The sequence below is a fragment of the Poecilia latipinna genome, unplaced genomic scaffold, assembly GCF_001443285.1.
Source record: "Poecilia latipinna isolate Pla-1442-1.1 unplaced genomic scaffold, P_latipinna-1.0 Scaffold843, whole genome shotgun sequence".
Classification (NCBI taxonomy): Eukaryota; Metazoa; Chordata; class Actinopteri; order Cyprinodontiformes; family Poeciliidae; genus Poecilia; species Poecilia latipinna.
In genome coordinates this window covers 202032-218220 of record NW_015113459.1, presented here as the reverse complement: position 1 = coordinate 218220, position 16189 = coordinate 202032, and the positions used below count along the sequence as shown (strand labels likewise).

At 39.7% G+C, this 16189-nt stretch overlaps 1 protein-coding gene across 2 annotated transcripts in view; it reads left to right on the top strand.

The window, feature by feature from the left end:
• Positions 1 to 3337: 3337 nt before the first annotated feature.
• The window catches only part of col9a1c (collagen, type IX, alpha 1c), a 33662-nt gene continuing 20810 nt past the window's right edge, over positions 3338 to 16189 (top strand). Inside the window, exons 1-7 of one of the 2 annotated variants that reach the window (XM_015047795.1) lie at positions 3338 to 3503; positions 8058 to 8143; positions 9797 to 9868; positions 10293 to 10422; positions 13443 to 13839; positions 14249 to 14329; positions 15981 to 15998. In XM_015047795.1, the coding sequence (XP_014903281.1) occupies positions 3475 to 3503; positions 8058 to 8143; positions 9797 to 9868; positions 10293 to 10422; positions 13443 to 13839; positions 14249 to 14329; positions 15981 to 15998 (813 nt within the window). In that variant the 5' untranslated portion in view covers positions 3338 to 3474. The remainder of the gene's footprint in view (positions 3504 to 8057; positions 8144 to 9796; positions 9869 to 10292; positions 10423 to 13442; positions 13840 to 14248; positions 14330 to 15980; positions 15999 to 16189) is intronic. The other variant, XM_015047796.1, reaches the window with a different exon arrangement.

Genomic DNA, 16189 nt, shown 5'->3' with positions numbered 1-16189 from the left:
TACTTACTTAGCTATTTGTTTAGCTATTTACTAGCGTCTTACTCAGCCACTAAGCTATTTGCTTATCTATTTACTATCTACTAGTGTGTTATTTACTTAGCTATTGACTTACTTATTTGCTTACTTTTTCACTCATGTACTTATTTACTTTACTTACTAGTTAACTACCAATTTATTTAGGGATTCTACCAGAGTCTATCCATATGGGTCAATTTATTTGGACATAATAAAAGCAACATAACCACTATTTGTTTCTGACAATCAGGTAGCAGTGCATTCACAATGCCATCTGCCATGCTTAAATGACTCCTCTCAGACTAATCACTTGTCACATAAATGAGGGAAGGGAGGATTATGTAACAAATGAATATAAATGTTCATGACACATAAGCTGCTGGCTGTGGCTACAGTGGGTCTGTTTCCTGTGCTGCTTTTTTCCCCCTCATCGAGGTCTTTTTCATCTCTCATTCTGCTGAATAATGCTCCTCTTCATGTGTTCTCAGAAATACTTCTGCTTAAACACAGAAAGTCAGCGGCTGCTTTTCTCTCATGGCATTTAGCCACAAGCTTCAAGCACTCTTGATTAAGATAGGAGCTCATTCAATTTTGTTTTGTTTTATTTTGTCCTCTCAGCTGCCAAGATCAGAACAACTATGTAGTCTGAGGTGCAAGTTGGCAGAAACTTCAGGCGTTGCACAAAAAAGGTCGCTAATGAAACCCCAGTTCCATTAGTGACACTGCAACCTACACTGGTGCTTCGTGCAAAACTCAGTTTTGTTGGGTTTCAAAGTTTGCTTTTTTAAATTTTATTTATTTGTGTGTGTGTGTGCTTATTTATTCTTTAAAAATAAATCAATGCCTACCTTTCAAATAAATGAAATTTTATTGTTAGGTTTAATGCAAACTAAGTTCTTTCTTACAGTGTATTTCTTTATTTATTAATTCAATCATTGATTAAGTGCATTAATTTATTTTTTGTTAAATGTAATTATTTAGGGCTGAACAGCAGCTCACCATGTCTAGCAGCAAGAGGTTCCTGGGTTTGAATCGTGGTCTGGGTCAGGATTGTACTGGTATGGTGTCTTACTGGGACTTTCCCCGGTGGGCTGGTGGTTTAACCCGTGGATGAGCTGTCGCGCTCACTCAAAGTGAGCGGAAAGAAGGTAGCGTTGGTTGAAAGGCAAAATTTTGTTGTTATTTTTTTAGGCTATGGACACCGTGTTAGCTAGCACTCGCTAGCACTAAGTTATCTGGGCAAACTCTGAGAAACAAAAAAAATTTATTAACTTTTTACATTTTTTTTTATCATACTCATTCACTACACAGGCTTACAGCTCTTGTTTGTCCGAAACTAAAATGGCTGCGGTGCGCTGTTCTAAATTTAGTAGTTTGACGTCATGTGCTATCAGTACTATGACCGCGGGGAGATGGGCTCCAGCTCCACTGTGACCCCGCAGGGTCAAGAAGGAACACCAGTGGATGGATGTAATTATTTATGAATGTTTTTCTCAAACATATTAATTGTTACAGTATGTTGTACACCAAGCACATAAGCTGTGCTGTCATTGAAGCCATTTATATGCTCCGTACAGAGTTTGAAAGTAAAAATTTCTCTTCAGGTTCCTGTACTTACAGCAACCATCAACCATCCTTCAGACCATAATTCACATCTCCACAGCCATTTAAAAAAAAAAAATTTTAACTTTGCCTGGAGGGTTGACTGTGGGTCACAAGAGTTCGAGTCATGGGGGAAGCCTCGTGAAGGAACATTTGCAAACTGTTTTCTCCCCCTCTCAGTGAGAGAGATGCAGGCGGTCTTAATTATCTGGGTTAGAAACATGAGCGCTCACCCTCTGACTGTATCAGCTTTCCTATTGGGGTGTACCTTTACAAACGGCCCGGTCTCACTCTGTAACATGATTTAGGCATACATTTTGACATTCACTGGTTAAAGTTGCAGGATAAGGGTGAGGGTTGGGATTTATATATATATATATATATATATATATATATATATATATATAGTAGGAGACAGATAATCTGTGAAAAGATGGATCTCCTCCATCTCCTCCCAGAGCTACTATTTTCATCTGAGGAGATGCACCTCTCCTGACCAAAAGCAACCAGTCAAAGCCAGGAGGAGGGCCTTAGCGCTGTCAATCACCATTGTGTACACACTGCTAAATGTGCAAATGGTGGAAAAGAACTTACCAATCCAGGAAAACTGTTTATCCACGCCATCGGTGGCCATACCAAGTAGCCTTAGCATTTCTGGCAAACTCTTCAATGGGGATTACGCTGTAGTGTAGCAGACTGGAAGGGGAAGAATGAATGAGGGTTGTGAGCAGCAGGTGTGATTGACAGCGATAAGACCCACTTCCTGCTCTGATTGGTTGTTCCTAGTTAGCACTGGGAGCACTGGGAGTAGGCAGAGGAGCTGGATATTTTCGCAGATCATCTTTCTCACACCATACTGCCACAGCATAGTGACAGTTTCAACAAATACTTAAAAAAAATGTTTGTTTGATTTTTTTAAAATAAAAGTTACATACTGCAGCATTAATATGAGCATCAGGGGTTCAGTTGATTTTGATGTTATTTGATTCCTACTAGAATTACTAGAATTAATTTCCCTCCCTTTGCAAAACCAACTTCAGAGAAATTAACATCTGAATGCAGTTCCTGCTCTTCAACGCGGCTTGTCAGAAGATATGTCAGATGTACTGACATATCTTTAAAAAGAAAGAAAAAAAAAGAAAAAATCATGGAAGATTTTCTTGCGAGAATTGTCAGAACGGCTGTAAAAGCCGAAGAAATATCAGAGCATTAAGGAATCTCACAGAACATTTTCCGTTAGGATGTGGCGTTCCTCCTAGAAGTCTGCCTGTGGTCGTCGTTTTACGTTCTCAGATCTTCTAGAGAGCAGATCAAACACTGCAGGATCAATTACACAACCTGCAGCGTACAGAAGCAGCATGTCTCGTCTCCTCTAGGCATCTTCAGATAATAACAAGGCTTTCCTTGTGTCAACACCACCAGCTAACATTCTTCTGCTTCACTGCTCAGCATACGTGATTATGAAATCCGCTCCTTCGTTACGGAGAGGACGATTATCTAGATAATTATGCATGTGGGGGGATGTGTTATTAGGAGAAACTTAATGGTGTTCCTATAAAAAGTCTTTGGGGCTTCTGCAACTTTTTTACATGTTGGTAATAAAACCCAAGTTGCCACCTCCTAAAGAGCTCCTGGCCAATGGGAAACCATTGAACAAACTTTTATGCGGCCTCTAAAAACGCTTGAACATCCCCTGCACCACTTCTGTCAGCCAGTCCTCATCATGAGCAGGTAGGGCCGGCTTCAGGGAGGGGGATTTTTTTTCTGACATCCGCAGCTCCTTCTGTTCCTTGCACCTTACATCCCAGAGAGCTTTTCTGCCAAGACCGACTATCCCTGTTTCAGAAAATTGGAAGCATGGCCTTCCGCTGCTCTGCTTCGAAGAGGTAAGTATCTCATGCTGAACTTCTATCTCAGAATCTTTTCTCTTACCAACTCCTGGTTCTAGAAACTGTCTGGTAGCAATAGTTACTCTTATATTGCTGCCAAAACTATAAAAAGGATTGAGCTAACATCTTAAGAGTATCTGTCCATACCTTTTTATTGTAATCATTGCTAAACATAACATAGTCTGACTCCGTAAGGATTGCTAGATATTGGTTAAGGTTGGACAGAATCATGCCTGGAGGGTTGGGTTGTTCTCAAACTTGAAGGAGCACCAAAGGGGCATCCCAGAGTTGGTGTCAGTAAGTGGAAAGTACCTTACACTTTCAGTAATGCCCAGAAATTATGTAAACAGTAAATGTTAGTCAGTAGAGGTGTAACTATAATTTTTCCTGATGAGGTGAGACAAGACACTTCCGCAAATCAAACAAAGGTTTCACTAATGATAAACTGTTTTAAATAATCTGTAACCAGTGCTATTACACAATAGTTTTTGCACATTCTTTCTGTTTTCCTTTAATGCAGTTAGCTGTATGAATTAATAAAATGAGAAAAAAAGCATCTCTCTATAGTATCTTAAGTTCAGTTAAGCAACTAGATGTCAACTGTAGCATGATTCTATTTCCTGTCTTTTTTAAGGATGATAGGCCAGCTCCTGCCGAATATGCAACATCTTTGCTCTCAACAGCAGTTGTACAGTAAAAAAGGCACAAACCATGGGAGAGCAACAAACTTCTGTAAGATGCTGATAATGGGTTATGAATAGGTTTCTTGGGGACTTTAGAGGTGATCCAGTGTCATGCTAACCTGGGATGAAATGGTGAATCTTGATTCACCAAGATTCACCAAGAAGCAGAAACAAAGTCTTGTTTCTGCTTCTTTAAGACCGTTTCATAGAGCAATGGGTCTGAGACAGAAACCTTGACATTCTTTATAACAGCGATACTTTCCGGCTCAATCTGGGTTGTTGAACTGACAACTGAAAGGACATGAAGTCCCTACAGCAATTTCTGGGTCTCCTTTGGGATCGCCTGTTATTGAAGAACGCCTCCTGGGTGCCTCCCTTTGGAGACGCCTAGATGAGGAGGTGGAGCAACTGCTCCCATCAGACTACAGAGCTCCTCAATGTTCCAAATTCCCTGGATAACTCGTTTTGTAAAAGTCATTGGAAAACCTCCACCAAAGAAATGTAGTTAACTAACAATAGCTGCACTTCCATTACTTATGTGCATAATACTTTGTCAATATTCCAATCTTGAAAAAACACAATTCCACAAGTGTGGCGATTCCATTTAACAAGAAATGCCACAACATCACATGTAAATAAGTTTGTTCACATCTCAAGTCATTGAAAAACATGCTGCATCATCAATATCAACTTCCTACTACTTCCTGTCGTCGTCTTTGTATTTTCCACCACCAGTACTAACATCCGGTTGGTGATCACGTGACTCGTGTGATTCAAAAAAAGTGTTTCCACTTCAGTTTTGTGAAATATACAAATTTTGACATGGCCGAAAAACCATCTTATCCATGTGCAAAAAACGTTTCATTCAAAAAAGGTGTTTTTTTTTTCCAAAACTGGTGTATTTCCATTAAGTAAATTTATTTTCATAATTCCAATTTGCGCAATTTTATGGTAAATGCAAACCCAGTCATTGTTCAATGGGTTAGGGTAGATATGTATGTCTATTTGTGCAACTGATCAGCATATATATTCTGGATAACTTTTTGGTCAACTAGATTTTGTGTTCAGTTTATTTGAACTCCAAATTCCCACACCAAAAGCTCTTAGTATCAAATAAATGCCACAATTACGGTAATTAGATTTTTGACCTGCAAAAACTAGGATTTACATGGAAATGATAATAAATAACTGAAACAGTAAATGGGTCAGCTTTGTCACATTTAAAAAATAATGTGGCAAAGCTGTACCTGCTTTGTCACATTAACTGTACCTGATTTATTACTGTTTGTACTTTGAGGTCATTACACATTTCAAAAGTTGAGTACTGTACCAATAAAACTCTGCCAGACTCAAGAATCTAGCTCTTCTAGTGATTACCATATGGCAATTAAGTAAAAAAACAAGTACTTTTAAAGTATTTATAATTATAGTAAGTAAGATATGTAAACGATAACATAACATGTCTTTTTATGCTTCACCTGTAGCAAAACTTAAGCATATTCTCGCTGAACTATACATGTTTGAGTGTATAGGAGACGGGTCCATATTAAAAGCTGGACAGTCTTCCGAGCTTTAGATGTGTTCTTGTTACATCACACCTCAGTGAAATAACTAAATCATTTCCTCAGCCTGTTCCGCTGGCTCGGCAGTAGCCCTGCTAATGATCAATTTATTTAAATTGGCTGGACTCAAGCAAGGAAATTTCTTAAACATGTACAACACTGGCCCTTGAGTACCCAAATTACCAGACCCTTACTTATATATATTCTGCTTTGAAGAAAGATTGGGATTGAAGGCAGACAGCCCTCCCACTGGGTTTCTGAAGATGTTCTTTTAAGGTGTACAGCAAAACAACTCCACCTCTGAAGAGACCCCAGTGACTTACCCTTTAGTCATTCTGATGACACTTCACTCACACACCATTCAACATACCTTCTTTTCCTCAAGCAAACATACATGAAGCTAATGTCTCATACTGTGGAGATGGGCTACACCCACTACAACACCTCCCCTTGTTCTATTTCTCACACTGACAAGCTGCAATTTCAGCTTTTGGAAAGGAGTCGTCGCTATTAAAGTCGGCCTTCCTGATGATGGGTTCGGATGAGTGTAGAGAGCTGTCAAAAATCAAGACAGAAAGGCTGAAAGGAAGCCAAAGGAAGACAGTGTCAGAGTGATGATAGAATGCTACACAAACATATGTTTATTGCCAAGAAAGATTACACAGGAAAGCCGTATGACTATTCCTGTTTTTTGCCCCCCATTCATCCTTACCTATATATCAACTTCCCTGTCTCAAATTACTTTCAGCTTAAACAATGATGTACAATATTGCTGCTTATGTAAAGGATTGGCTAAAGTAGAAAAAGTCAGCTTCAACCCTTTAACATTTGAAATGTTTAGGTTAGGTTCTAACCCGTGTAATTCAAAGACAACAACTGTATTGGAGAGAAGTATTTCTTTACCAGAAGCAAAACATGAAAGGACTGAGACGTTATGGAAAGCTGAAATAGACTTGACGCTGTTACTTTGAGCCACCACGCAAGATGGTCAAAGTCCTTAACAGCTGACCAATGTGGAGGTTAAAATGCTTTGCTGTTTGAGTGCATGATGTAGCCGGCCAAGCAAAATAAGGCAGAATCACAGCATCCTCCATTAGGTCCTGTGTTGATCTGCCTCAAGACAGATCATGAGGAAGTTTTTTACTTTCTTGACAAGTCAGGAAATGACTCAGAACATACCAAATTTTGGTTGATCTAACTGTAGTGGCTGTTACATGTAGAGCCCTCTTTTGTGTCTTCACAACAGTATTTGTGCTGTCTTCCTTGCTCCTCATCAAAATAAATCCTTGTGGTTTTCTGAAGTACTGCTGCTGTAACAGTCTTCCTCACCATCTTGACCGGAAAAGTCATTGTGCAGTCCCTTGATATGCTGGCCCTGACACAGGAGAGTGTCATTTCCATGTCCGTTTCATATTTTTGTACTTTTTCTTCAAAGAAGCAAGAATTCTAACTGTTCTGCTTTCTAAATAGTCAAAACATCAACATGAGATGCATGGTGGCCTAAATGTAATGTATTTTCCTGTGGAAAACTCACAAACAACCTATTAGAGCAATATATTTTTAATCTAATAAGTGGTGTAATGTTTGAAACTGTGTTATTGTACTATTACTAACTAATGCTGATATTTGTGCTGTCTCCATTTTGAGCTTCAAATACACAACACAAACATCTCTAGCAGCTAATGCTAGCTTACGTTTTAGGAGCAATAATCTTGTCGATGATGATTCTTTCATTGTTTGTTTACAATTCCGTCTTTCTTTAAATGTCACATGAAGATATTTTTAAAAATCGGTTAACTTAAGCGTTATGAAAATGAGCCCAGCTGAAGATTTGGACAAGAAACAAAGAATAAACTGCATTTTTAACAGGCTAGTTATAAAAATGAAAGGCATGTCAGGTATTTGTATATTTTGAACTAAAATAAACTTGGATGTATCGATCACCTGTTTCTGTAGTTGTGTTTTCCTTTCACTCCTTTCTTTCTTTAAGCTAACAACATTACCTTAAGTTAAGCTAGAGGATGCTAGCTTTCTTTAAGCCAGTGTCATTACTTTAACCATCCTTGCTAGCTTAATGTTTCAATAACATTTGTTTGATTTCTTTCCATTTACTGGAGTCAAAAGGAAGCACAGTTTAAGCAATGGTAGGAATTTTTCCTTTTACGTGCCAAGACTGAGTACCAAGGTCACTGGCTAAGTGCTGCGTGACATTCCTGCGGCGTTTTATCGATTCAGATAAAAGGGAAAATGTCAAACAGAGTGAGACACATGACCGAATACTGATTTTTACTACCGTTCCTCAACAGAAAGCAACAATGCCATCCATCAGTGTCGACACGCTCCCTCCTGTGTGTGGCTCTTCTTTCCCACCTCGCTGCACCAGCTCTTGGACGTGAGTACAGCCTCCTTCTCTAAAAATCCTCCTGAAGTGCACATCTTGCAAACTCCAGTGTTTCTGTGAGCCTGTTCAGCAAAAATCCAACAAGGAAAGGTAAAAGCAGCATTCGCGCAGAGCAGCACTGCTAGGTCTATCTCATTATTTGAGGACAAAAGGGCCAGAAATAGCAGACAGTGTGCTGCTCTGTGTCAAGGCATTAAATCAGATTAATCCTCCTCTCTGATAATCACAACATTCCCTTTCCCTGCTCTCATTTCGAGGCTTGACAAATCCAACATGGACGCGCAAGGAGCGCCACGCGCGGCAATGCATTGCGGAATCCGCCTCATTATCACGGCACGCGCGCGCGCACACACACGCAGACGCACGTGCAGTCCCAGCCGCGGTTCATCTCCACCTCATTGCGCTAATGACAGGTTCTCTGCACGTAATGTCGCGGCCGGCAGTAACTTTTAACAACTTGAGGCTAACATGCTCAGTCAGTTTTAAGTGTTTTGCGGTGGTAAATATGGGATTATAAATACCGTTTCACCGGTTTATCTCGTTTCTCAGCAGTTTGTGTGGGATGTAGGAAGGGCTTCCAGATGTGTTGTTTTCATGCTGATAGTTGTTAACGAGCTGACTCAGAGGGCTGAATTGATGAGCCCCTCTGGCGGCTCCTGTCCTCGGGTTATACCCGTTTCCCTAGCAACAAACAAAATATGCATATACAATAGCAACAATTATAACATCAATAAAAAACGGCTGATTATAAGCATGCCGCCATGTTCAATCAGGAAGTTTTTAATGATTCTTGCTGAAGAATTGCTACGCTGTTTTCTTCTAAAGTCAATGCTAGGCAGACATAATGAACCCAGTCTCACCAGTTAGCTTCACCATGAATGTACCTGCTATATAGCATCTACTATCATCATCATTTCATTCAACTCCAGAGAAGACAGGTAAGGAAGAAATCCCACTGATCAGCAGTTAGCATAGTTTGAGGACAGAATACAAGCAACAAACTATAATAGCAAATCCTATGAGACTTTCTGGTGACACAAACAGAGTACTACCTTTTCTTGATTTATAAGTGGAGAAAAGGCATGGAAACCCAACCAGATGGAAAAGCCAAACAGGAATATAGACAGATGCAAGTTCTTAAGATTATTCTTGTGATGTTGTTTGCTTCCCCCTCCGCCCCCCATATATAGCTTTACTGTCAGCTTGGGAATGATTGGACTCAAACTTTGGTCTCACATGTAAACTTGAAGCCGTTGCAACTCAAAAGGAGCCGTACTACTTCAGTATGTTTACTGAAATGTTGAAAAAGTGGCTTCTGTTTGCTAATACCAGCTTGTTTCCTGTTCAACTTGTACATGCACTAAAGCAAAATCAGTATTTTTTTTTATTTAGTATGCTTTTGTGAAATCTTCCAGATTTGTTAGTGAAAAACACCCAAAAAAGAAAAAAAAAGAATGTGTCTTTAAAGTTCTGTAACAGAGCCTTGCATTAAAATTGCAAACCAGTGCATTTTGATGGGAATCTCTTTTGACATGAAAGACATTGACTTTCATTTAGCTGTCTCCTGAAATCAAATGTGATATTTGTCAAACTCATTTATGAAAAAGACCTATGTCCTCACTGTCTTCTTGTTTGTGACGTCAGAATTAGACCTGAGCCGACTGGACGGGGACACTGTCTGCCCACCGATAAGAAATGGACAAGATGACCTTCCAGGTAAAAAAAAAAAAAGAAAAGAAAAAACAAGAAGGAATACAGTAGGCAAAGAAAAAGCAGGTAATTTCATCACCGAGCGATGATTTGCTAGGTTGCATTCAAGGGAATCTAAACTTTCCACTTGAGTTTTACAGAATTTTTGTGAACAGCTCAGCAAGTCTGTAACTGCTCTCTGCAGCAGTAATGACTTTCCAAAACATCTGTATGCAATTGCTTGGTGGTTTCATTAAGGAGCTTAATATGGCCACACTTTCTGGATATAACAGGAAACATAAGCCGTTTCTTACACACCATCTCCACTTTTGATCTGAAAACCAAAGATAACGTAAATGCGGAGATAACATCTTCGCTCTCTCCGGCAGCAAAGACATCTCAAATTCCTGACATGCCCCTTCCCTCCCTGCCCCCCATCTCCTGTCGACAGGTTTTGATCTGATCACCCAGTTCCAGCTGGACGTGATTCCCCTGAAAGGTGTGAGGAAGGTGGATGGCTCCACGCCCCTCCAGGTGGCCTACCGTCTCGACAGGGAGGCCAACTTTCAAATTCCAACCATGTAAGTACAGTACGGGAGGCTTCGGAGGAAGACATGAAACCACACAAAAAGTGGAGTGCGCCACAGCGGCCTCCTGATGCAGGTGGTGCATTATTACAGGCGCAGATGTTACAGTGTGCCGGGCAGCATGTAATTGATGGGGGCCAAAAAAATAAAAAAAACATGCCCAGACGTTTCTTGGCCTTCCTCACACACATGCACAGCAGAGCAGAATGTTTGTGTGTGTGTGTGTGTGTGTGTTCTCCTTGCTTGCCTTTGCGGTGATAAATTAGTCTATTTTGCTTGCTGAAGGTTTTAGAATAAAAAATGAAATAAGTCTGGTTTCCTCTGCAGGCTGTAATTAAAGGTTTGCTTTGCCATCCTGAGTGAGCCTGCTCTGCTACCCTGGGGCCAAGTTGAAGGGAGAAGCTGTTATTCAGAAGATTTGTCATTCTCATATATAGATATATATACTCAATTTAAAAGAAAAATTAATAATAAATGTGCAATTTCCTCTCTATGAAGTTAGACAGCCTTCAAACTTTTCAACATTTTAAGCATTGACGTTTTTACACCCTTGTGTACTTTCAGTCAAATTCTTGCATCTTTCAAAGTTCCTATTCAGCCCTCTTAATTTGATACCCCTAAATTAAATTTAAGGCAGCCAATTAGCTTGTATATAATTTCATTTCTGAATAAAGATTCTCAGAGAATGCTGCTAATCAAACAATGTCGTAAACACAACAAAACAGAGCAGACAGAGAGACAGCTAGCAAGAAGACTAAAGCCAGGTTAGGTGATAAACAAATGTTAACAAATGAAAATGGAACGACAACTCCAAACGCATCAAGATACGATTGTCCCACTCAACTAGTCAGGTAAGGAAAGTTAAGGTAAAATCTTGCTTCTGTTACAAAGACTGTGAAAATCATTCATGCTTTTATTACAACACACATAGATTACTGCAATTCATGGATCAATCTTCCCTACAACATCTCCAAAGTGATTCAAAATACTGCAGTCCGATTTTTAACAGGAACACGGAAACAAGAAAATATAACGCCAGTTAAGGGCAGCTTGTATCTTATTGGATTGATTTTAAGATTCTTTTAATAGTTTTAAAAGGTTTAGCCCCGGCTTATCTTCAGGCCCTTCTCTATGTCTGTTCTTGATCCAAATAAATAACTGTTTTTATAGGTTCCAAGAGTCAAACTTAAGAGTAGAGGTGATCGTACCTTCGCTCTTGCTTCTCCTATCTTATGGAAAAACCTACATTTTCATATTAGATCTATTCATAGTTTGGATCTTCTAAGGCGCCTTTTAAAACCCATTTCTATTCAATGACCCGATATTGTAACTTAGATTTTTCAGCTGTTGTGTTTTATTGTTGAGTCTTATTTTATTGTGGGTTTGTGATCATTGGTGCAGTCACAAGCTGTTTTATATGGTGCTTTATTACTAAATTGACAATATATTGTGATGGAAGATGCCCCAGTCAGAAAACATTAAAATTAATATCTGGTCAATCTAAACATGCAAAACAGCATACAGCGCTCATGCTCTTCATCCAATCTGATTGAGCTTGAACTGTGTAGCAGAGAGAAACTGGTAAAAATTTCTGTCCCTAAATGTGTAAATGTCAAGAGGCTATGCCACACTTTACAAAAATAAAGTGAAACAATACAGTACTTTCTGATGCCTCATCCATTAAAACCCCAAAAACATACGTTGAAGTTGTATGTTTCAATTACAATTCACATTCACAAAAGGCCTTCTGCCTTTTGTAATGGGCAAAAAGGCAAAATTCAAGGGGTGCCAATACTTTTACATACCTATGCAAATGTTTAGCTTGCGATTTTTGTGCTGCATTTAGTTTCAACTAGCTGATTTCTGGACATAGACCTGCTTCCTGGACCGAGTATACGTTGAAGGCTTTAGCAGCATTACATAACCAAGGTTGCCTTCGGTGTTTCCCAGAGTGCCTGCACCGCTCTGTTTGGACTAATGTTAGTTTCTGTATGCCAGCTTTACTTAAGAGGCTGTTATGCAAGTCACTGGCACCCCTCACCAACGCCACTCAGGCCCGGTGCCCTGAATGCAAATACCTCATTTTTATTCCCCTGCAACGTCTAGTTGCCTCCTTAGCTTTGACTGTTCTCCTTCTCTCATCAACTGCGGGGCAAGAAGTGCCACATGCTTCCAGACTTTCTGACGTGAGGCAACACTTGGTAGAGAAGTTTTCATTCATTTCATTAGGCTACAGGAAACCCCTTCTTTTATTGCCTCGCCTCAATCATTTACGACTCAGCAGAAGTTCGGTTGCAGTGGCCATTCATGAATTTACCGCCTTCTGAGAGGTTGGCTTGTCAAAATCACAGAGAGTACCTGACTGTTAATCAGGTCTGCATGATGTGACTGATTTATACACCAAAGCTATGATGCTAGCTCTTCTTTGAATCTCAAAGACAGAGATGACAGGGCTCAAAGTTATTTGGATCAAAGTCTTTGTGAGTTGTGACACCACTCGGTACCTTTGAGTACCATTCATTAAAAAAGTCTCCAACTGCATTTCCATTACAAATGTGTGCAAAACTTTGTAAATGTTCTGCTAATGTCAAACTATTTTGACAATGTAGTGTTCCCATTTAATAAGAAACACAATTAAAAACACATGTGAATATGTGTGTTACTTCAAAAAATCATTAAAAATCATGCAGCGCCATCATCCTCCAACTACTTCCTGTCATTTTGTTCTTTGTGGTTTCCACCAGAGGCAACATCTGGTTGTTGATCACCAGATGTTGACTCGTGTGATGCGAAAAAGTGTTTCCATTGTAGTTTTGCAAAAATAAATCAATTTTGATACGGTCAAAAAATAGCCACCTCATCCTGGCGCCAAAACTTCTGATAGAAAAACAAGTTTTATTTGAAATTGGCATGTTCCAATTAACCAAATTTATTTTCAAAATGTCAAATTGCACAATTACACGGTTAATGGAAACCCAGCGACTGTCTATTGTTCTCTTCACCTTCATCTGCAGGCTTAACTTTCCTCGGGGTTTCCCTGATGAGTACTCCTTCATGACCACCTTTCGCATGATCAAGAACACGGTCAGCAAGGTTTGGAATGTCTGGCAAATAGTGGACGAAGATGGCCACAAGCAGGCTGGCCTCAGGCTAAACGGCGACCAGCAGGCCTTGGAGTACTTCCTGATGGGCGCGGATGGGAACCTGCAGACCGTCACCTTCCTCGGCCTGTCCGTGCTCTTCAACACCAAGTGGCACAAAGTGATGATCGGCGTCGAGCGCGACCAGGTCACGCTGTACGTGGATTGCCAACCTGTGGATCAGAAACCCATCAAGGGCAAAGGACCCATCAACACAGAGGGAGACACGCTGATTGGCAGGCTGGATGCCGACCCAGATGCCTCTGTTGTGGTAAGCCCCAGATGGAAACCAATGCACGCTGCGTCTAATCGTGTGCCCTGGCTCCGCTCTCAAGCATTGTCAGGAAAACGGCTCTTTCTTTGAACAAATGCATTCAGCTTTATGTGCAAGCTGAGCTCTGCTATAATTTCTAAAGTGCTGCTGTCATAGCTAAACTGCTCAGCTGGGTTCCAGACGATAGAAATGGAGGGAAATAACTTAATCCCTGCAGAGAACTGCATGAGTGGAAAATCAGGAGCCCCTCAACAAAAGACTACAGATTCTGAACTGAAAAGAAATAACCATCATTATGAAGGATCTCATTACCCTTCTTTATCGTTACAAGATAACCCTACTATCTAACTTTGAATATTCTGTAACATTAACATCTTTGGGTTTTTTATGTATTTATTTTTTTCAGTTTGAGCTCCAGTGGATGTTAATCCACTGCGATCCAAAGAGAGCCCAGAGAGAGAGCTGCAATGAGCTTCCTGCCGCCGAGGTACAGAAACAAGGACTCAGGTCTGCTCAGCTCCGCACTCACACAGGCAGCACCGGCAACAGTCAGGTGGAGATAAAGAAAGATAAATACAAGGACAAGGATTCTCAGTTCTACAAGATGCAGAGGTTGAAAGTGATCGTGTTGAGAGCTGTGACACAATGCTACTTGTAAAGTCCAAACCCGACTCTGGGACACAGTCAGAACACAATAAAGATGTATCTCTATTGATGTCTACAAGATCACCCTTTAAAAATGTCATTATTTTTGAAAAGTGAACCTAAGCTGATCTGCCAAGAACAAATTTTGCTTTAATCCAAATGTTAGCGTTAGCTTACTAGTATTGTGCTGCTTTTCATTCGACCACAAAGTCAAAATTTGAATCCAGGAAATTTGACCACTTTTTGTTAAAAATGGTAGATCTCATGCAAACTGGATGTTTTTGTTTTTTTTCTGGTATGGGATTGGAGAAATTCCACAATTATTCCAAAACCTGTACAACCAATTATAGTTTCTAAAGTTTAATGAAGTTATTTCATGTTTCATTATTTTGACCCAAAACACATAATTCAAATCCAGTTCAAGTCCAAAAATCATCATCATTCATGTTATTTTTCATTCTAAGCGTATGCACTGTAATTCCATTCCAGTTACAATTCAGAAAACCAGTAAGATTTACAAGTTGTTGTAAATCTTACAGTAAGATTTGCTAACAGTGATTGGAAACACAAGCTAATATCCCAATCACCCTCCTCATTGACCTTTCAAGCACTATAGCAACAGGTAAAGTTTAGAAAATTAGATGCCTGATTTATTGGGATATAAGTAGACAGCAATTCAAATAAAAATACTTTAGCACCAGCAAATACATCTACTATATTCGGACATTATATTGAAAGACTAGGTTTGTTAAAAACCTCCATCTTTGAGAGTCGTTGTGTTTAATTATTATCAAACAGGAAATTCAGACTTGAGATTACAACCCTCAAGATGCCGATCTGATGAATTACATTTCATGTCTTAAGGGTCACAAATCAGATGTACAACTTGAAAATGCAATAATTTGCTGTTCCCCCATCATCTCGATCACCGATGAAGATAAATGTGATCATAAATATAGTTTCAATTATGTACCATTTGAGAATTTCATTTTTCATTTCAGTAGCGTCCTGAACACACACACATACGCACGCACACACACACACACACATAAAGCAATATAGCGTTTATGACATTTATGATTAAATAATGATATCTTTTATTTCTCTGTGGATGAAGAGCAGCTATTAAGATGTCTGCCTCCTAGACACTGACGTAGCTCGCAATGAAAATGCCACTCTGCCGTCTCACATTTCATCCCGTCTGCGGCGTTATGAATCAGGATGGCCATAAATCCATTTTATTCTGTCACACGTAATAAAATGTAAATGACTGCAGCCTTAATAGACAGAAACTACCTGTCCAGATACGCTCTGCTAGCTTTCAGGCTAACATGGGGATTGTAGATGTAGACTTTGGTGTTACTAAAGGACAGCATGATAATTATTACTCACCACTATGAATATGAACACGTGCGCTTCTGCTGACACTTTGGTGAAGGTGATGGACTTCTTCAACTAACTTTCCTTTTATCTGATTTCTCTTGCTTCTGCAGATGTTTGCCAATGCTGAGGTATTTATTTTTTCTACTCTTCCTTCTTTTTGCTTGGGATTTAAAACTGGTCAGCTGCTTTTTTTTTTTTTTTTGGTGCTATGGTTGCCTAATCATCTTGTTCTTTCAATTTGGTGCCTCTCTGTTTCAGCATTACTCACCGTTAATATAATCCAATGATAGCATAACTTGTAGATATTTTTAATGAGCTG